We start from the raw sequence: 23,639 nt of genomic DNA on the forward strand, positions 1-23,639 counted from the left end.
TTGGAAGAGATCTTTCAATCTATGCCAATGGGGCCGGCAAACAGAAGCTGCTGGAGACAATCCAATGACTTAAAGGGGTTATCAAGGAACCGAAAAACAGAGCTAAATCCTTTCAAAAACCGCTTCCTGTCTGTCCCCAGGTTGGGTGTGGTATTACAACTTGGCTACATTCACTTCAATGGAACTGATCTGCAGAACCACACCCAACCTGGAGACATACAGGGAGCGTTTTTTGAATGAAATTCGCTCTGTTTTTCGATTTCTGGTTAACCAGAACCTTATTTTACCCTTCAACATATTCCTATTCACCCTCACCCTCCTGCTTTCCTCCAGACTATACAGATTTAACTCTATAAATGGGGTTTTCTGGCAAAATTGAATGGATGATTTCTCCTCAGAAAAAGGTCATCAATATTATAGACACCCGGCAACCCCTCCAATCAGCTGTTTGCCAGGGAACGGACACTTAAATATACAAGTGAAACTCAGCAGGAAGCATGCAGCTCTCTACATGATGTAGTGATCAAGCTAGGTTACTGTAGCTCAATTCCCATTAAAAAATATAAGAGCTAAACTGCAGTAACCGAGTATAACTACTGCACAATGTATGGAGTCACCTGTATCCTGCTTTGTTTCACTGTGTATGGTGGCCGTGTGGCAATGACAAACCGCTGATTGCAGGGGATGGTAGGTGATAGCACCCTGGATCTGTCACCAACGACCTATCCTAAGGAAAGGTCATCAATAATCAAGAAGTTTTACCCAGAAAACAAAAACTATTTTATACATTGCTATTTGTTGATGAGGTCTCCAGAACTGAACACAGTGGCCCAGATTTATCAAACTGTGTGAGAGAAAAAAAAGAACCAATCACAGCTCTGCTTTCACTTTACCAGAGCTCGTTAGCTGAACTGTGATTGGTTGCGGTGAGAACATCACTGTCTTTCTCTCTCACACACTTTGATATACGGTATCTGGGCCAGTATTCCAGATATAGTGTTACTAGAGGTCTATACAGCAGGATCACAATTTCCATCATCCTATAGGTTATACTTCAAGCTATGCAGCAAAGCATTCAACCTGCTTTCCCTACTGCCTGGCAGCACTGTTGACTCATTTGAAGCTAGTCAGAAATCACTACCCCTAAATCCTTCTCTTCTGAAGTCTTTGCAAACACAGAACTGCCCATACTACATTTTAGACAAAGCATTCCTTTTGTGTCATCAGTAAACATTCAAACCTAATAAAAAATTAATAAGAAAATGGCTGAGAACATAAGTACTTGCCTACACACACTGCATTTCAACTATTTATATTGCTTCTAGACAGATTTATTGACTAGAATAACATTTCATTACACCTGCTATTTTGGTAGAGAGCTGTCTTGTATGTTACATATTCAATATACAGTGGTCCCTCAACATACGATGGTAATCCGTTCCAAATGGACCATCGTTTGTTGAAACCATCGTATGTTGAGGGATCCGTGCAATGTAAAGTATAGGACAGTGGTCTACAACCTGATGACCTCCAGATGTTGCAAAACTACAACACCCAGCATGCCCGGACAGCCGTTGGCTGTCCGGGCATGCTGGGTGTTGAAGTTTTGCAACATCTGGAGGTCCGCAGGTTGTAGACCACTGTTAGAGGAAGTTGTACTCACGTGTCCCCGCCGCTCCGGACCATCACCGCTCGCCACCGCTGCCCAGGATGTCGCTGTCCATCGCTGCCGCGGCGTCCCTGACGCTCCGGTAAGGCCTCTGCTTCCCCGGCATCCGCGCTTCCGTCCCGCCATCACGTCGCTACACACGCCGCTCCTATTGGAAGACGGGACGGCGTGCGCAGCGACGTGATGACGTCGATGGAGAGCGCCGGCAATGCAGAGGATCCCGAAAAGAACGCACTGGAGCCCCGAGGATAGGTGAGTGACCATCACCGGAGCTCACAGGGCACCGTAAACGGCTATCCGGTGGCAGCTGAAGCAGTCAGCACTGCCGGATAGCCGTTTATGCGATGGCCCCAACATAAAAAAGCATCGTATGTTGATGCTGCCTTCAACATGCAATGGCCTCTGAGAGGCCATCGCATGTTGAAATTATCGTATGTCGGGGCCATTGTAGGTCGGCGGCGGGGGGGGCACTGTATATCCAAGTAGCATAATTTATATATCTTTTAATTCCGACATAGTAACTGATTTATTATACTTACAATTGTGCTAATAAGCACTATATGGTTGCTCAATTGCGCTCACATATAAAGACTACAGAACGGAGCAAAAAGCGATCAATAAAAATTATCAATAATGTTATCTTTAGTTATCTTTATTTAGATCCAAAATAAGTAATTAAAAAAAAAAAACCTCATTATTATTTTCTGGTGTTTGCCAGTTGTTCCTATGCCACCTGGCTTGTGTACCATATATAATATTTACTATTTTGATACAGACCAATTTGTACCATCTATATGGGTGTATAAATGTCTGCTTTTTAATGTCTCTATTACTTTGGATTTGAGTAAAGATACATTTACTGATCTTACTCATTTTGTACTCTGCACTTTCTTGGTGTGATAATTGATTCCAAATGAAGTAAAATACATGTTTGTATGCAGCACGTGGGAACTTTTCCATTTACGTGTATTTTCTCAGCTAGCAGCATAAATAAAAGCATTAGAGTACAAGAGCAAAAAACCGGACCTGAAGGAACCATTGAGGAATTCTAAATAGATTGCATAGCTTTTACATAATGCAAGCATTGGGGGAAGAGGGGGGCACCACTGATTTCCACAATGGTTTGCTAAATGGATTTTTTTTCCAGGTAAAAATAATATAAAATTAACACTATAAAAATGATTTTTAAAATTTAAATAGATGTGCTCTCTGCCCTAAAAAAACTGCACATTCATTTTCAGAGCGACACAACGCGTACCTCTTCTAAGCGTCGTCTTTGTTCTTTCTGCTCTTCAATACGTTTTTGCCTCTCAGCCAGAAGTTGTCTTTTGTGTTCTTCATTTTCACGCTGCTGCTGTTCTAGTTGCTGACGTCTAAGGGCCTCTGAACGTTCCTTGTTAGCCAACTGCAGCCTCAAAAAGTCCCGTCTGAGGGTGGACTCCCCGGGTAGATTTAAGATGGAGCTGAACACACAGGTAACAAACCATTAAGAAATGCATAATCTATATAGAATGAGCAGGTCTTCTCTGTTTTGTAAGGACTGAGACAAAACAGGAGGTGTTAGCTGATACTATTTCTTAAGATTGGGAAGAAATTCTTTTAGTCCCTAAAAAAGGTGCCATGGCCCCAAGGTGCCTTGAGGGAGCAACCTAGTTATGTGTCCTACACCGGGCGTTCTTTATTACAGAGTGGTTAAAAACTGCCTGGTAGGAGGAAAGGTCTGTCCCATATGTTATTTGGAGTCATGATCATTTCATTAGCTTTTATGGCAATGCTCCTACTTAAAGGCTTAACAGGCACAGGTGATTAGATTTCTTAACAACTTAAAGGGGATTCCCGAGTCCCCTGATCTTAAAGTGTACCTGGAATGACGGGCACACTTTAAGGAGAAGCTGCTATATTTCTGGCTATTATATAAACTGCATAGAAAGTAAAAAAAAATTGTGTAGCTCACCTAGGATATAAGATATAGTACTCGAGGTTAACGGTGTTACCTTCACCCTAAAAGGCCTAAAGCTATGTAGTATTGTAGATATGTAATTACCAGTCCTCTAAAGTACTAAAAGTGTAGATTATAGAATAATGAAAAATAGAGAAAAAGGTTAGGAGATGATGATATAAGTATATAATGTTTATTATATGTAATCTGCCTTCACCTCAGCAGGGCCCTTGCATAAGGTGAACGGCAATATAAAACACTTTGTAAATTGTGGCAGTAAAATTGTATCATTAAAATAAGACAATATAAAGAAATCTAAAATATGCTTGTTGCACTTAATCCGTTGGTGATATAGTTCGTATATCTATGAATTGTAATTGTCCGTAGGTGATATAGGTGCACTTATTGCATTTAGTTTAAGATTATTTGCAGAAACAGTTCTTGCAAAAACAGTTCTGTTTCTGCAAATAATCTTAAACTAAATGCAATAAGTGCACCTATATCACCTACGGACAATTACAATTCATAGATATACGAACTATATCACCAACGGATTAAGTGCAACAATCATATTTTAGATTTCTTTATATTGTCTTATTTTAATGATACAATTTTACTGCCACAATTTACAAAGTGTTTTATATTGCTGTTCACCTTATGCAAGGGCCCTGCTGAGGTGAAGGCAGATTACATATAATAAACATTATATACTTATATCATCATCTCCTAACCTTTTTCTCTATTTTTCATTATTCTATAATCTACACTTTTAGTATTATATAAACTGTATATGTTATTGCTAGCTGATTTCTGTTCTGAAGGCTTCATCTATAATTTGCAGTTCCTACAGAGCTGGTGGGCGGGGCTCTCTCCTCCCCCCTTCATACATTGTATTGCTTATGTAGTAGGATAAAGCTGAGCTGATTTTCGGAGAGGATATGAGCAACAGAAAGGGGGGGGGGGGGGTAATAACAGGACAACTACTAAGATAGATTACAAATGTTTCATATATTCGATTGTAGTGCTGAGATAAACAAGTGGCTCAGAAACTGGTGTAGGAAGGAGTGGTTTGGATTTGTGGACAAAATGTGAGGAGTGTTTAAACTAGGGACTGTACAAGTAAGAAAAGGGGAGGGGTTTGCTTATATGTAAAATCCTGTCTTAGGCCCATTCTGCACAAGGCCATAGGTGAGGAAAATGATCATGTAGAGTCTCTAAGGGTGGAATTAAGGGGAGGGGGTAAGAACAATAATTTACTGATAGATGTCTCTTATAAGTTGCCAAGTATAATAGAAGCAGCAGAAAACCTACTGAGAGAACAAATAGATGAGGCAGCAAAGAAGGGGGAAGTAATTATTATGGAGGATTTTAACTACCCTAATATAGACTGTGAAGCTGAAAACTGTAGGTCCAGAAAGGTAAACAGGCTCTTGGCAGGAAAAAAGGACAATGATCTTTCCCAACAAGAAGGGGGTCACTTCTGGAGAAAAGAGATATTTCTAGTTATATTCTTATACCTAGGCCGGTAACCATGTCAAGGGGACATCCTCTATGTTTAGAGCAGTGGCTTTTTTTTGCCTGAGTATCCCTTGACAGCCCATTCTCAAAAATTGTACCCCCATATTAGACATTTTTGTAATGAATATAGTATAATTAATAAGGTTTACTTTACTCTATATCCTCTCCCCATGCCCCTCTCCCTACCTACCCAATCCCCTAATTCAAAGGTGATGTTTTCTCTTATCGAAGGTGTTTACTTTTTATTTTCTTTACTATCTGGGCTAAATCACCATCGATATTTCTGCAGGTCAAGACCTGTCTCCACAGAACCTACCAAACAAAACATTTTAGGCTCCTTTCAAATCAGAGATGAACTGCGCAGCACAACATAACTTCATTTCATGTTTTTGCTTTTATGTATTAAGTGCCATTTGACTGCTATTTCTGTTTTGTAATAAATTATTCTCCTTAAATAAATTAAAAAATAAACTCATTTACAAGTTGACTGGACACCAATTACACATGCATACCAATTCAGTTTAAAAATACATACTTATGCATTGAAAATATTGCATAACAGACTAGGCAATAGACTAGAAAAGAGGAATGAACATCTTTCTAAGTGCATTATGGTGTACTATGTATTTACTAGAAATTTCAAATGTTGTTTCACCCAAACAAAGTTTAAAATACATACTTATGCATTGAAAATGCATTGAAAATATTGCATAACAGACTAGGCAATAGACTAGAAAAGAGGAATGAACATCTTTCTAAGTGCATTATGGTGTACTATGTATTTACTAGAAATTTCAAATGTTGTTTCACCCAAACAAATCAAAAAAATAAAAAGTATCCTAGAATAAAACTATATACAAATGTTTGTAGTAGTGTCTGTCGTACTATTATTGGTAAAGTCTAAGAGGAAAGGGACACCTCCGCCTTTGGAAAGCAAACACACCCTTTCAGATTGAGTACAATAACCTTGAAAAACTAAATTCATAGTTATACGAAAACCCATCACTGTCAGTAGTTCTTTTAATACATCAAATGTAATTCATTTGAGCAGAGAAGCATTTGTTTATAAAATGATTTACCTTGGTTCCCCTGAATCATTATCTTCCTCCTCCTCTTCACTTCCACTATATTCGTATTCCGTTTCATCTGCAAAGATGCAGTTTACTTTTAACCATCAACTAACAGTTTAGGAGCATTCACTAAACATTTAGTAAGAACTGCTATAGAGAAAGTCTAATCAACATAAATGCAAGAAAGAAAAGGTTTATAATTTGCCTGAAATTAAGCTTAAAGGGGTACTCCGGCACTAAGACATCTTATCACGGGGGCGTGACGTTACAATGCTACGGCCCCCGTGATCACCAGTAATCAGACCCGGAGCAAACACGCTCCGGGGACCGATCTTAACGGACTGCTGCGTGCAAGATCACGGGGGTCCCCAGCGGCGGGACCCCCACGGTCAGGCAACTTATCCCCTATCCTTTGGATAGGGGAGAAGATGTCTTAGTGCCGGAGTACCCCTTTAACTAGGTTCATTCCAACAGCAAAGACATTGGCCCAGATTTATCAAACTGTGTGAGAGAGAAACTAGCTGTGGTAAAGTGAAAGCTGAGCTGTGATTGGTTGCTGTGGGAAAACCACTCCACTTTTTCTCTCACACAGATTGATAAATCTGGGCCACTATGCCATGGTGATAAAAATTAAGAATTGACAAGGCGATTGTCACACTTGACATCTGGCAAACAAAAAAAATAAAAAGCAGCATTGTAAAATCTTCAATAGAACAAGGTTTATTTATTTATTGAACCTTATGTTTCATGCAACATTTTAACCCTTCCATGGAGATGTTGCATGGAACATGCGAGTAAACAAACACTATTCTATTGAAGACTTATGGGGTGCCACTTTCTTTGTCTGATTTCTTGATTGTCTGGACCATTGAGCTGTGTACCCTCTACTATTTCTGGATTTACGCACAGTGCCGTTCATTACATTTTCAGTATATTTGAAATCGGAGTTACTCTTCCATCAAGGTCATTCTTAATCTCATAACCGGGACTGAAATCTGGTTTATACATCATAAAACTCCATTCACAAGTCATGAATATTGGTACGGTAATTTCCTCACCTTTCTCTCCTCTTTTTTTCTTTGTTCGATCAATATGGTCCTTGAGCTGAATTCGAACTTGTCTCTCATTTGGTTGGTCTCTTATAAATGGATGTTTCATAAGCTGCTCTGTTGTGGGTCTTTGGCTATGGTTTTTTACAAGACAGCTTTCAATAAAGGACTGAAATTTTTTAGACCTGAAAACACATTAAAAATTGAATGTAAATATATAATATAAAGATTAGTCGATTTATCTAACACAGGGAATGACATTCCAATACTTTCATGTTCTCAAAGTATGCTATCCAGATACACAAAGAAGGATCAGGATCATGGTTTTAAAACTTTATAGGGGCTGTGTGTTGTGTTTCCACCAATCAGATACTGATTGCCTGAGGATAGGACATCAATGAAAAAATCCAAGAAAAAAAAAGGCTTAAAGAATCACTTGAATAAACTTTTGATATGTAGCCTTTTAGAACATAGCAGGTATTGTCATTTAGAACACAGCAGGCAGTGCACACACAGACTTTCCTCCCTTCGGTGCCATGAGTCACAGGTGCGGGGTCGGGAAGGTGATGCACGCGCACACACACACGCGCACACACACACGCAGGGAAAGGGATACTTTTCTGTTCCTCGTGTATCCACCTCTGGATTCTTGCCTGTCCCCCACAGCTAGGCATGGAGCTGGAACCATAGCTCAGCTTCAGGTACTGCACCCTCTGTCACCCCTCTGTCACCTATGTACACTCCTCTACATTCCTCTGTCACCCCTGTATATTTGTGGAGAAAAGGGGAGGCTGATGCTGGAAAAATGCGGGTTCTGCGTTGAAGAGTTGTGGCTAGAAGAAATAGTCATCTCCCGGGCCAGATGGAGAAGAAAAGGGAAAAGTGAAAGAGTCTGAACAGAGAAGACGTCATCTATGAGATGCTGCATATAGCACCACTGCAATATATATATATATATATATATATATATATATATATATATATATATATATATATATATATATAGCCAACAGATATATAGATATTGTGCATTGCTTCTTTTTAGTATTTTTTTTTTTTTGTTGCGTGTCAAAAAATTTCTGAAAGGGACGCTTCAAGCCGAAAAAAGTTGGGAACTTTTATTCAAATGACAGCAATTAAGCTTTAAGTTTTTTTTATATAATAGTAAAAATGAAAAGTTTCTGATTGATGCTATAGCTGCAAAATCACAAACCAAAACCTTGCAAAGCAAGAATATAAAAGTGGTTAGAATCACAATCTTAGATAAATTTGCAGGGAAGCATGTGCTTCACAGTGTAGGCGATTTAATAACCTGAGATTCATCTATTAAATAAGACTGCATAGGCTGTTTTTCACAGTGCGGCCAGTACTTTGGAGGTAAATATGGTCATACTAGAAGACCAGGATGTTCACAGCAGGCCCATAGAGTTTAATGTTTAGAAGACTGTATGTAGTCTACATGTGACTACATATGATCAGTTCTCCGAATGTATACCTTTATTATTTAGGACTCAAAGCACCGCAGACAATGTAGTCCTATACAATAAACTTATACGTTCAGAAATGAAACCCATTTAGTCACTAGTAGACTACCACTAGAGCTCGCCTCCTGGACACTTGTCATGGCAGAAGCCAGATGTTAAAAACATTATCAGTCATGCAAGTTGCATATGGGAGACATCCGATATCGTTCCACTTCCCGCTCCATCCTCTGTACAGGAGAGCCAGCTGTTTTGGTTGCTTAAAGGGGTTATAAAGAAATTTAAAAAACTGCGGATTTCCTGCAAAAAAGTACCATTCCTGTCCACCAATTGTCTAAGAACATGCAACTTGGCCCTATTTACATCAATGGAGCAGAGCTGCAATACCTCACACAATCTGAGAACAGGTGTGGTGCTAATTTTTGAGAAATCAGTTCTATTTTTCTATTCTACAATAATTCCTTTTAGCCAAGGACAGATTATCTTTTAAATGTGTTTTTTTGTATGGTTTGTTATCAAATGGATAATTCCTAATGAAGATTTAACTGTTCATAGAAAGTTTTATATCAGCAGGCACACATCAGTGGTCAACTTTCCACCCTACATGCACAGCATTTGTTTGGCTCTTCTCCAATAATAATGGCAATAAGGGACTATGTAAGGATTTCTGTATGAGCGGTGGTTCGTTGTATCAGATATTTCAATATACATGCATTACCAGCAATAACAAAATATAATTTAAGAGGTGTCTGTGTACCAGGTATGATGTAGGACGTGTCGGGCAGATGTGATAGAGTACATAGTAAACCAGTGAAAACCAGTTCCTTTGTGCACATTCCATGAACTCATATCACACCTGTTGGCAATAGGTTAGGTACAGCCATATATATCAGAATAGAATGAGGACACACTCCATCTTCTCCTATTTGCAGCTACTCCACCAGAAATTGCATAATCCTCCTATGACAAGTTCACAGCTTCTGTCTTCATTTTAGCCGTTCGCTTTAAAATGTAGTAACAGACTTCCTGGATTCCATCCACCTTAGTCCCTCCCTCCTTCTCTAACCCACATACCGTATCACTCACATTCACTTTCTTAACTAAAGCCATCTGATTCCACTGTCAAACACAAAAGCAGGGATCATAAATCACTGAACCATCAGCTGTCTATCTTTATACCCCCGCCATCAACTGATGTAATCATCTCTACTAATCCTGGTTCACTTACTGCTAATTCCTATTTCTTAGGCTGGGTTCCCACCAAGTTTTTACAATACAGTTATCGTATCAGGCTTCAGGTTTTTGATAAAAAAACGGATTCCTCAAAACCTGACTAAATTGTATCAAAACGTGTGTACAAATTTTAAAATCTTATCCGGTTTTAATAATGATGTCAGGTTGCATCAGTTATTTAAGAAAAAAAAAAAATGATACGCTTTATACTTTTCATTCCATTAAGAATAAAGTTTCACTTGTTTGATTAAAAATTCCAAGCAAAAAAACTGTGCAAACTCAAAAACCGTATGGTGAAAACTGGCTGGAACTGTACGCACATACGGTTCTGTATGGTTCCCATCGACTCCCATGTTAAAAAAATAAAGAGGGCTGGCAGTTCGAAAACATTTGTCGCATGTCTTCTATCTCTTAACTTTGTACTGTTGAAGTTTCTGTCACTGTGCAACAAACTCCCCTTTTTTTGACTTATAACTGCCTTCCTTATTTCTTATTTTGTGTAATACCCACTCACAACCCCTTTCACCACCCAATCTGCTTCTCAGTTTTTTTTAACTTCCTCTTACAGTCTTTTACAACCTTTTTCTGACTACCCAACAAGAAAAGAGATATGCTAGATCTGGTATTTTCACATTTTGCTTTGTTTATGGCTTTAAAGGGGTACTCCGGTGAAAAACTTTTTTTTTTTTTTTTTTTAATCAACTGGTGCCAGAAAGTTAAACAGATTTGCAAATTACTTCTATTAAAAAAAATCTTAATCCTTCCTTTACTTATTAGCTACTGAATACTACAGCGGAAATTATTTTCTTTTTGAAACACAGAGCTCTCTGCTGACATCACGAGCACAGTGCTCTCTGCTGACATCTCTGTCCATTTTAGGAACTGCCCAGAACAGCATATGTTTGCTATGGAGATTTCCTTTTACTCTGGCAGTTCCTTAAATGGACAGAGATGTCAGCAGAGAGCACTGTGATCGTGATGTCAGCAGACAGCTCTGTGTTTCAAAGGGAAAATTATTTCCACTGTAGTATTCAGCAGTTAATAAGTACAGGAAGGATTAAGATTTTTTAATAGAAGTAATTTACAAATCTGTTTAACTTTCTGGCATATCTTTAATATGACTTTCCCTTCTTGATCTCTGACCACAACCTACTCAGGACACACCTATAGATATCTGTATGCCATTAAAGGAGTAGTCCAGTAAAAAAAAAAAAAAAACGTAATCCCTATCCGCAGGATAAGTGTTAAATTGCAGGGTCCGACTTCTGGGACCCCGCGATCTTCTGCCGGTGCCACCACTCTCCATATGAATTAAATGTGTGGAGGGGGAGCGTTAGCCATCTCTTCGTGCCGTGGTCAACACACTTTATTCATGTGGAGAACCAGGGCACTGTGCAGGAGATTGCGGGGTGTCCCAGCGCTCAGACCCCCTGAAATCAAACACTTATCCCCTATCCTGCAGACAGGGGGAGGGGGGATACATTTTTTTTTTTTTTTTAGGCCTTTAGAACTCCTAGATATAGACACTTTAGAGTATGTTTACACTACAGAATCTCCACTTGTTCAACCATGCAAGCGGAAATTCTATCTGGGGGCTGCCAGTGAAATCCTCCAGTCGTAAGACTGCGCAGCCCTGCGTTGTCACTATTGACGGCAATGCAGTGGGCGCATAATTCCGTCGAAAGAATGAACATGTTCATTCTTTCTGCTGATCAGCAAAAAATACCCACATGGCATACCATTTTGGAAACTAGACCCCTTGGGGAACGTAACAAGGGGTAAAGTGAACCTTAATACCCCACAGGTGTTTCACGACTTTTGCATATGTAAAAAAGATTTTTTTTTTCTTTACACTAAAATGCTTGTTTTCCCCCCACATTTTTACAAGGGATAATAGCAGAAAATACCCCACAAAATTTGTAACCCCATCTCTTCTGAGTATGGAAATACCCCATAAGTGGATGTGAAGTGCACTGGGGGCGAACTACAATGCTCAGAAGAGAAGGAGCATCATTGAGCTTTTGGAGGGAGAATTTGGCCATGTGCATTTACAAAGCCCCCCGTGGTGCCAGAACAGTGGACCCCCCCACATGTGACCCCATTTTTAAAACTACACCCCTCACGGAATGTAATAAGGGGTGCAGTGAGAATTTACACCCCACTGGCATTCGGCATGACGGATCTTTGGAACAGTGGGCTGTGCAAATTAAAAATTTTATTTTTCATTTTCACAGACCCCTGTTCCAAAGATCTGTCAGACACCTGTGGGGTGTAAATGATCACTATACCCCTTGTTACATTCCGTGAGGGGTGTAGTTTCCAAAATGGGGTCACATGTGGGTATTTATTGTTTTGCGCTTATGTCCGAACCGCTGTAAAATCAGCCACCCCTTTGCAAATCACCAATTTAGACCTCAAATGTGCACTCACCCTTCTGAGCCTTGTTGTGCGCCCGCAGAGCACTTTGCGCCCACATATGGGGTATCTCCGTACGTAGGAGAAATTGCTTTACAAATTTTGGGGGCTTTTTTTCTTTTACCGCTTGTGAAATTCGAAAGTATGGGGCAACACCAGTATGTTAGTGTACAAAAATTGTTTTTTTACACTAACATGCTGGTGTAGACCCCAACTTTACCTTTTCATAAGGGGTAAAAGGAGAAAAATTGTTAGGCAATTTCTCCCGAGTACGGCAATACCCCATATGTGGCCCTAAACTGTTGCCTTGAAATACGACAGGGCTCCAAAGTGAGAGCGCCATGCGCATTTGAGGCCTAAATTAGGGATTTGCCTCCAGCTGTTGCAAAACTCCCAGCATGCTTGGACAGTCAATGGCTGTCCGGAAATGCTGGGAGTTTTTGTTTTGCAACAGCTGGAGGCTCCATTTTGGAAACACTGCCGTAGGATACGTTTTTCATTTTTAATGGGGGGGAAGGGGGGGGGGGGGTGGGCAGTGTATGTGTGTATATGTAGTGTTTCACTCTTTATTTTGTGTTAGTGTAGTGTTTTTAGGCTACACACTGATGGCGGATTACACTGAGTCTCCCGCTAGGAGTTTGAGCTGCGGCGGAAAATTTGCCGCAGCTCAAACTTGAAGCGGGGAACTCACTGTAATCCGCTGCCAGTGTGAATGTAACCTGTACATTCACATGGGAGGGGGGGCAAAACTACAACTCCCAGCATGCACTGACAGAACGTGCATGCTGGGAGTTGTAGTTTTGCAACAGCTGGAGGCACACTGGTTGGAAAATACTGAGTTAGGTAATAGAACCTATTACCTAACTTTGTATTTCCCAACCAGTGTGCCTCCAGCTGTTGCAGAACTACAACTCTCAGCATGTACTGATTGCCAAAGGGAATGCTGGGAGATGTAGTTATGCAACAGCTGGAGGCACGCAAGTACAACTCCCAGCATGCCGAGACAGCCTTTTGCTGTTCCTGAATGCTGGGAGTTGTAGTTTTGCAAGATTTAGAGGGGTTCAGGCTGGAGATCACTGACAGTGGTCTCTAAACTGTGGCCCTCCAGATGTTGCAAAACTACAAATCTCAGCATGCTAAGACAGCAAACTGCTGTCTGGGCATGCTGGGAGTTGTAGTTTTGTAACATCTGGAGGGCTACAGTTTAGAGACCACTGTCAGTGATCTCTAACCTGAACCCCATCTTGCAAAACTACAAATCCCAGCATGCCAATACAGCAAACAGCTGTCAAGGCATGGTGGGAGTTGTAGTTTTGCAACATCTGGAGGGCCACAGTTTAGAAACCACTCTCCAAACGGTCGCCCTGCAGATGTTGCTAGGCAGCAGACTCCCGGGCACGCCGCCATACTCGCCTCCACCGCCGCCATGATCACAGCCGCCGCCGCCGTCATCTGGAGCTCCGCCGCCGGGTAAGTGACCGCCACCGCCGCTACTACACAGTTCCCCCCGCTGTGCCCGGACACCGATGGGTGGGCATAGCGGGGGGGAACCGAACTTTAACCCCCCGTCCCCAGTCTGCTATTGGTCGGTCGCTCCGCCGATCAATAGCAGGGATAAGAAGGGGTGGCACCCCTGTCACCTCACTCCTATCTCTTCAGGGGGTTGGAGGGTGTCTTGGACACCCCCGATCCCCCATATTTTATCGCGGTGCCGCCGTTGGTGGGCAGGGGGAGAGCGCTCCCCCTGCAAACACCATAGATGCCGTGATCAGAACTGATCACGGCATCTATGAGGTTAATGCTGCCGGAACCGGCGCGATCGCGGCCCCAGCAGCTGCGGTGGGATTCCGGCTGTGATTGACAGCTGAGTCCCGCCGGCGATCTCCTGCGCTGCCCGCGACAGAGCAGGAGATCGCTTGGACGTATGCATACGTCCATTTGCGCGAACATGTAGTTCGCCTGGACGTATGCATACGTCCAATAGCGGGAAGGGGTTAAGGTACATGATAAATTGTTCAAATTTGCCCTATTAACCCCCTTTTGTACTGTTCCTGTTCCACAAATTGGTCATAAAATGTGATCTGATCATCTAAGTCACAATAGACAATCACAGTCTGCTTAAACTAATAACACACAAAGAATTAAATGTTACCATGTTTTTATTGAATTGTCTATAAATTGAGAAAGTTCAGCACTGCTGCTACTCTCCCTAGGAGTGGCCATCCTGTAAAGATGACTGCAAGAGCACCGCGCAGACTGCTCAATGAGGTGAAGAATCCTAGAGTGTCTGCTAAAGACTTACAAAAGTCTCTGCCATATGCTAAACTCCCTGTTAGCAAATCTACGATACACAAAACACTAAACAAGAATGGATTACAGTTTGCACAAGAGCAGTACTGGCAAAATATTCTGTGGACTGATGAAACCAAAGTTGAGTTGTTAGGAAGAAACACACAACACTATGTGTGGAGAAAAAGAGGTACAGCACACCAACTTCAAAACCTCATCCCAACTGTGAAGTATGGTGGTAGGGGCATCATGGTTTGGGGCTGCTTTGCTGTGTCAGGGCCTGAACGGATTGCCATCATCGAAGGAAAAATAAATTCCAAGTTTATCAAGACATTTTGCTGGAGAACTTAAATGGGTACTCAGGTGGAATTTTTATTTTATTTTTTTTTTTTTTAATGAACTGGTGCCAGAAAGTTAAACAGATATGTAAATAACTTCTATTAAAAAAATCTTAATCCTTTCAGTACTTTTTAGCAGCTGTTTGCTACATGGGAAAATCTTTATTTTTTTAATTTCTTTTTTGTGTTGTCCACAGTTCTCTCTGCTGACACCTGATGCCTGTATCAGGAACTGTCCAGAGCAGGAGAAAATCCCCATAGCAAACCTATGCTACTCTGGAGAGGTGTCAGCAGAGAGCACTGTGGACAACACAAAAAAGAAATTCAAAAATCAAAGAATTTCCTCTGTAGCATACAACTGCTAAAAAGTACTAAAAGGATTAAGATTTTTTAATAGAAGTAATTTACTAATCTGTTTAACTTTCTGGCACAAGTTCATAAAAAAAAAAAAAAAGTTTTCCATCGGAGTACCCCTTTAACCCCTTAAGGACCAAGGACGTACCGGTACGTCCTTGGTCCTGCTCTTCTGATATAACGCGGGGTTACACAGTAACCCCGCGTCATATCATGGCGGGCCCGGCGTCATAGTGAAGCCGGGACCCGCCTCTAATAGCGCGCAGCGCCGATCGCGGCGCCGCGCGCTATTAACCCTTTAGCCGCGCGCTCAAAGCTGAGCCGCGCGGCTAAAAGTGAAAGTTCCCGGCTAGCTCAGTCGGGCTGTTCGGGATAGCCGCGGCTAATCGCGGCATCCCGAACAGCTGACAGGACAGCGGGAGGGCCCCTTCCTGCCTCCTCGCTGTCCGATCGCCGAATGACTGCTCAGTGCCTGAGATCCAGGCATGAGCAGTCATCCGGCAGAATCGTTGATCACTGGTTTCTTATGAGAAACCAGTGATCAACATAGAAGATCAGTGTGTGCAGTGTTATAGGTCCCTATGGGACCTATAACACTGCAAAAAAAAAGTGAAAAAAAAAAGTGAATAAAGATCATTTAACTCCTCCCCTATTAAAAGTTTGAATCACCCCCCTTTTCCAATAAAAAAAAAAAACACAGTGTAAATAAAAATAAAAATAAACATATGTGGTATCACCGCGTGCGGAAATGTCCGAATTATAAAAATATATCATTAATTAAACCGCTCGGTCAATGGCGTGCGCGCAAAAAAATTCCAAAGTCCAAAATAGTGCATTTTTGGTCACTTTTTATATCATTTAAAAATGAATAAAAAGTGATCAATAAGTCCTATCAATGCAAAAATGGTACCGTTAAAAACTTCAGATCACGGCGCAAAAAATGAGCCCTCATACCGCCCCATACACGGAAAAACAAAAAAGTTATAGGGGTCAGAAGATGACAATTTTAAACGTATTAATTTTCCTGCATGTAGTTATGATTTTTTCCAGAAGTCCGACAAAATCAAACCTATATAAGTAGGGGATCATTTTAATCGTATGGACCTACAGAATAAAGATAAGGTGCCATTTTTACCGAAAAATGTACTACGTAGAAACGGAAGCCCCCAAAAGTTACAAAACAGCGTTTTTTTTTCAATTTTGTCGCACAATGATTTTTTTTCCCGCTTCACCATAGATTTTTGGGCAAAATGACTGACGTCATTACAAAGTAGAATTGGTGGCGCAAAAAATAAGCCATCATATGGATTTTTAGGTGTAAATTTGAAAGAGTTATGATTTTTTAAAGGCAAGGAGCAAAAAACGAAAATGCAAAAACGGAAAAACCTCCGGTCCTTAAGGGGTTAAGGCCATCTGTCCACCAGCTGAAGCTTAACAGAACATGGGTGTTGAAACAGGATAATGACGCAAAGCATAGAAGCAGAACAGCAGAATGGCTTAAACAGAAGAAAATACGCCTTCTGGAATGGCCCAGTCAGAGTCCTGACCTCAACCCAATTGAGATGTTGTGGCATGACCTCAAGAAAGTGATTCACACCAGACATCCCAAGAATATTGCTGAACTGAAACTGTTCTGTAAAGAGGAATGGTCAAGAATTACTCCTACAGGAAACGTTTGGTTGAAGTTATTGCTGCCAAAGGAGGTTCAACCAGTTATTAAATCCAAGGGTTCACATACTTTTTCTACCTGCACTGTGAATGTTTACATGGTGTGTTCAATAAAAACATGGTAACATTTAATTGTGTGTGTTATTAGTTTAAGCAGACTGTGATTGTCTATTGTTGCGACTTAGATGAAGATCAGATCACATTTTATGACCAATTTGGCAAAAATCCATATAATTCCAAAGGGTTCACATACTTTTTCTTGCAACTGTATGTCTGGATGCAGCGTTCTACTTACTTCTATGAAAATCATCATATGGCACATTTTACCAATTTTGCATGGCAAGACTGACTAGCTGATAAACAGGTGTTTAGACTTCACAGTAACTTCTGGTTTCTCAACAGGAATTGATCAGATCATCTTTCTGTCTGATTATTCCTACCAGTCAGTCAATAAGAAACCCTGGTTGTACTGCATTAAACATAAGGGAGGAAAATCCTCTAACCTTTTTAAAAGCCTTTAGATGTTATTTACTTCTTTTGACCATGCAATAATTCCAAAATACCTCAAACAAAGCCAGATTAGAAGAGATAAGTAAAAAGGAAACAGTCCTCAATGCTCTCTACAGGGATAAGCTGGGACACAGTGGGAGTGGTGATACTGATTGTAGTGTTATGATGCTAGTAATATAAAGGTATGGTAGTAAAAATTGGTTAAAGTAACATTATAAATAAATAAATAAAGAATATATCAAATACCGTATATATAGTGATAATGGTGAGAATTTAGAAAAAGGAAAGGAAAAAGGGGAATAAAGAGATAAAGAATGAAGGGGGAGAGACAAGAGGGGTTGGTAAGGAAGGAGAAGGGTAAAGAGTAAGAGTAGGGAAAAATGATCTGACCACTACTAAATTTATAGCTGATAAAATATGCAATTTATTAATAGTGATTAGGGATGTCGCAGGGCCCTTGCGATTCTCTTCTACAAATAAAGTGATAAAAATGGTGTACAAGCAGTAAAACAATAACAACAATAAAGGAAGTATTACAAATCCCCTGTTTTGCAAAATATGCAATGGTCCTACAGATATATGTCCGTGCTGTAATAAATATTCCTGTAAGGGAGAAGAAAAAAAAATGGCAAAGCAGTATGTCCAATCCGATAAATCAGGCAATCCTATGAAAAGGTGTATACCAGTATCTTGTAGTGGTTGGTAAATGCACTGTTCCTTTATGCTGGGTAGAGAAAGATATATTATTATTGTTTTTGCTGCATATATACCATTTTTTTATCACTTTATGTGTAGAAGGGAATCGCAAGGGCCCTGCGACATCCCTAATCACTATTAATAAATTGCATATTTTATCAGCTATTTATTTACTAGTGGTCAGATCATTTTTCCCTACTCTACTATTTTACCCTTCTCCTTCCTTACCCCAACCCTCTTGTCCCTCTCCCCCTCGTCCCTTATCTCTTTATTCCCCCTTTTCTTTTCCTTTTTCTAAATTCTCACAATCATCACTATATATTTGATATATTTTTATTGATTTATATATTTATAATTTTATTTTAACCAATTTTTACTACCATCCCATTATTACTAGCATCATAACACTACCATCAGTATCACCACTCCCACTGTGTCCCAGCTTATCTCTGTAGAGAGTTTGTTTCAATTATAGCACCTTGGCTATTGTGTGCGTACAGTTAGCCTCTGCTATCTGTCTTGCTGCACAAACCTCTGTACATAGAAGAGATATGTATTATAGGAAAGTAAGTTATGGAATAAAACAACCTGCAGAACTGTAAGCCCCAAAAAAGGCCACGTCAATGATGCGTGGACAACAAGTGGCATTAGCCTTTGTCTTTCCTGAATATTCACTTTATTATTGCCAGACTTTATTATTGCTATTTTTTGAGTGTGACAACAGCTAGAAGGACATTGACTTTCTATTACAGTATGATGCCTCGACTGCACTATTAACATCATGATCCACCGGGCCAAGGGCTAAATGCATCAATATCTGAGATCACAAGCTGTTTGTATCCTGTCACTCTTTCCAGATTTTATTCTATTTCCTTAATATGACTTTATGACCTTTTGTCTCTGCTTATGCTTGTAGGATGTGTGAAGTTTAGTAAGAAGCATACAACAAATCTGCAGGCATCCTCTCTGTTCAGCGAAAAATGTCTTCGGAATTTAAATTACAATTATTGACTCAAATAAATTCCTACTAAACAGATCTACTAATAATTAGGTCCCTACTATCTCTCTATTACAGCTTAAATAAATACATAATAAGAGGATGGGTTCACATCGCACTTTTCCTTTCCATCACAGGTATCAATCAGCATCCCATTATAAACAGGATGCAGACATAGGCTGTGGCAGAGCACAGCTGGTGCCATTCATATTCAATGGCCCAAATGGAAACACAAATAGTGACTTTGGGCTGTATACACTATACACACACCCACTATTGAGTCCCATTAAAATAGCAGTCGAAAGTGGACTAAATGGACTCACAAAGTTACTGTTCGTGCTTTACGTCGGCACTCCGTTTTTTGCACAACTGCCTACTCCACCTATCTTACGTCCTGGTCCTGCTGCAAACAGATGTGTTACCCCTAAAGGAAATGTTAAAGGGGTATCCCCTTTGGATCTTTTCCTTCTGAAAGAAACACATTAACAAAATAAGCTTATTTACAGGATGCCTCACTTCAGTAAATAGTAGTGAACAGCTGTAATCTGCAGAAAAATCTAGTATAAAAAGTATTTCGTTCCCACGCAATTCACCAACACCAGAGGGAAAGCATAGTATTACATGGGGACTACAGAATTTTATGTGATGTGTAATGGGTCTTGAGCATGCGCAGTTGTCTAACTGAAGGCCAGTTAATGCAAGTCATGAACCAGGGATTTCTCTCTATTAAATCCCATCTCCCCGATAGGCTATTTGACAATATATTCTGCAAACCTGAAGGGAGGGGGAAAAAAAATCACTGATTCAGTCTATTTTAATATATCATCGAAAGGAGACTTTCTGATTGTAGGACTAATGGAAATTTTATTTTCGCTTAAGAAAATGTATATTTTATAAGTACTGCATTATACTGCCACACAAAGTTTTTCTCTGTAAAACTATATTGTATGTGGAAAGGGTCGTTGATGCAAGCAATTGTTTTACAAAAGATGACATTTTGCTGTTATTTTGCATTTCTCAGTGCCATTTTGGTGATCTATGCAGGATCACGCCATGTGTTCATTTTTTTTTCCCTGAGCCACATGCACACCAGGTGCTGTTCCCAGTGGAAATGGGAACTTTCTGTTCAGATCACTGAGCTGGCATCTTTCCTTCGTAATGAAAAAGCAGAAAGTTGTATTCTCAAGTCAAGCAGAGAATGAGATAAGACAAAACAGAAGACGATAGCCACAAAGAGGAAGGACTGAAGAACAAAAAAAATGAAAGGACTTAGTAGAAAGGCAAGGCCGAATAACACCTGAAAGAGAAAATATAAGGCCTCACAGCCGAAAAAGAACATAAAAGGCATCATACCATATACAAGTCTTTGTTGGGAATTTGATCACCAACTACCAATAGAAAAGTGGGCACCACGTATAAACAGAATGCCAGCCTGCATGGCAAGAAAAAATAATTCCAAGAAAAGAACACAGCACCTTGCAAAAAATCAACTACACATGCCATACATTGTTATTCTTTGTTTGCGTCACATATAAATGGACATAATTCATTTATTAAAGTGCAAATGCCACGAAAACAGGTGTAAAATCACTTAAAACACTAAGTATAGAATGTTCATTCTTTCGCACAGAAATGCATTGCTGTCTATGGGGAAATAAAAATGAAGACTTCATATACTGGACAGAATATAGGGATCACATTGTGGAAGAATAATGCAGAGTCAATGCAAAGTGAAAATACATATACAACAACTACCCTGAGGGTCTCAAGCTCCAGTGAGGTGTTGGGGCTAAACATTTCACTGGAGTGATGTCCACTCTCTTATCGGGATGTGGCTGGTACATTCAGGCGCGTTCACACCTCGGAATTCTCGCGGATGAATTCCGCGAGTGGAGCTTCCACCTGGCGGCCGGCGCCGAAAGTACTTCAACGCTAGGGCCGCGTCACCATTGACGGCTATGCAGTGCTCGCGGAATCCGCGCAAAGAATGAACATGTTCTTTCTTTGCGCGGAACACTTTCAGCGGCGGAAATGTCCGCCGCTGAAATTCTGCAGTGTGAACGGGTCTCGCGGAAACCCGCTCACACTAATGTTAAAGTTCATACTTTTTCAATAGTGTGAACGGGGCCTTAGGTGGAAATTTAACAACTGGTGTGCTCTGAAAAGTTTAAAATAATCATCAAATTTTTCACTATTCTTATGTTGTCTGCGCTTTGACATTTTACTTGTGTGATTCCATATTTGCTGCGCGGCTGCATGGCAAATATGCTGGATGCCACACGAGGCCTAATTTTCCTTAAAAACTTTTTGTTTCTTTTGACAATAACATATCCCAATAGGAAATCAAACAACAGCTGTACAGAGTAAGTTTAGTTCTACCTTGCCCTGGATTTTTTAAGATTTTGTTTAAGCAATCGGAGAAGCCCATCCCAAGTCTGAATGCTATTTAAGTGGATGCATTCCTAATCCTTCAAGATAAATAATGCCTTACTAGAATGACAAGCTGTTTCCACTGAGAAATTATGTTATGCTACATGCAGAGACTTTGCCAAATCAAGTTTCAACTAGTGAGAGCCTTTACTAGGAAAGACAGTATGCACTGCAAACAGCAACAAAACTGTATAATAGGACAAAAATGCATGTGTAGAGGTGTTTACTGTGTTTACTATCTCTTATCCTGGAGATCTCATATATTCTCTGCATGTAGAGACATAGTGCCAACACAGAGCTTACTTGGGAAAGTCAGTCTCAACAATGACTCACCATTTCTTTGATTTCAATCTAGGAGCTGGATTCCGAGGGATTAGAAAAAGGGCTCTCATGGGATGCATATCACAGAGTGCTAAAGGTTAAGAAAAAGTATGTTACAGACGGAAAAACGACAGTAAGACATTTTCTACTAGACGTAAGTGTGAAATTAAATTTTAGGCAATTGGCTTATAGCGGCAGAAAAATTTACCTGCTATTAACACCTTAGAGATTTACACGCCTTAACACTAATCCACTGAAATCGAGGCCTTAATACCTCATGGCATAGCAAGTAAATTATGAAGTAAGAGAGATACACCAATCACACCAGATGCTTGGGCTGGAATATGAGTGATTTAAAGGAATAGTCTTGTGAAATACAACTTATCCCCTATCCAAGGCATAGGCAACCTTCGGCACTGCAGATGTTTTGGACTACATCTCCCATGATGCTTTGTCAGCATTTTGGCTGTAAGAGCATCATGTGAGATGTAGTCAAAAAAATCTGCAGTGCCGAAGGTTACATATGCCTGCCCTATCCAAAGGAGATATGCCATAGATCACGGGATCATGGGGATAAGTTCTAGATCACGTGAGGTCCGAGCGCAGGGACCCCCCCCCCCCCCCCCCCGCAATTTCCTGAATGGTGCCCCTGCAGTTTGCCAGAAGTGGTCATTCTGACCCCCGCAGGAAATCGCGTCCGGCACACCCTATCCATGTACATGGAGGGGGCGTCTCTGCCAGTGCTCCGTGCAGGGGTCGGCACACTCCCTTCCAGCAGACTGGAGATTGGAGATTGTGGGGGTCCCAGCGATCGGACCCCTCGCGATCTATAACTTATCTCCTATCCTTATAAGTTATATATCACCAGACTTCTCCTTTAAGAGGACCATTAATACAGATATTTTTTGAGCACAAAATGGAAAAGAATAGTCCCTAAACTGTCAATTCAAAGACTTTCAGGTCTAATACAATACATTACCATATAATGTGAAAGTAATGTATTTACTGCATCAGTATCATGTTCTTGACTTCTCTTAAAGAAATGTATTTCAATGGAATACAATATTACAATATTTAATGTTAGATTAATGTTCGCTGAACCAGTCGTGTGCCTACACAATCTCCCTCAGCACCTGGAATTCAATATGCATGAGTTTTTTTGTTCAAGAGTAAGATAGTAAATGGCAACAGTTTACTTCCCATCTACTGAATCAAAAAACATGCGTGCTTGGCCGAACAGAGGATATATGTGTATAGTGGGGTTGGGAGAGATACATGAGTTCTAAGTAAGGTGAACAACAGGTGACAGACAGATGATATTTATTCACTCTTCAGTCTATGAACTCCCTATGGGTAAGACTAGGCTAACATCACACTCAATCCAATTAGCATTCTAATTAAGATATTCTGACTAATAATTGTGCAACTTTTCAATAGCAATAATGTATTTCCTTTTTTTAATTCTTTAATGGCAACATTTGACAAAATATATTATGGTTCAAATCAATAAAATAAATTGCATTTATATGTTCTAGTAAATATCAGTGCATATTAATTAAATAACCAGTCACCAGTCAACCATAATATTTAAACCACTTACAAGTGAACTGAATAATATTGATTATTTTGTGACAATGGCCCCTGTCACGCAGTGGGATCCAT

General features: G+C 40.3%; 1 protein-coding gene across 15 annotated transcripts in view; it reads right to left on the reverse strand.

The window, feature by feature from the left end:
- Window positions 1-23,639, reverse strand: part of TNIK (TRAF2 and NCK interacting kinase) — a 350,539-nt gene that overhangs the window by 132,267 nt on the left and 194,633 nt on the right. For all 15 annotated transcript variants that reach the window (XM_056565180.1, XM_056565178.1, XM_056565177.1 and 12 more), the window contains exons 9-12: window positions 21,990-22,068; window positions 7,255-7,430; window positions 6,206-6,272; window positions 2,928-3,132 (exon numbers count right to left, since the gene is read on the reverse strand). In XM_056565180.1, the coding sequence (XP_056421155.1) occupies window positions 2,928-3,132; window positions 6,206-6,272; window positions 7,255-7,430; window positions 21,990-22,068 (527 nt within the window). The remainder of the gene's footprint in view (window positions 1-2,927; window positions 3,133-6,205; window positions 6,273-7,254; window positions 7,431-21,989; window positions 22,069-23,639) is intronic.

The sequence above is a fragment of the Hyla sarda genome, chromosome 3 (assembly GCF_029499605.1).
Source record: "Hyla sarda isolate aHylSar1 chromosome 3, aHylSar1.hap1, whole genome shotgun sequence".
NCBI lineage: Eukaryota > Metazoa > Chordata > Amphibia > Anura > Hylidae > Hyla > Hyla sarda.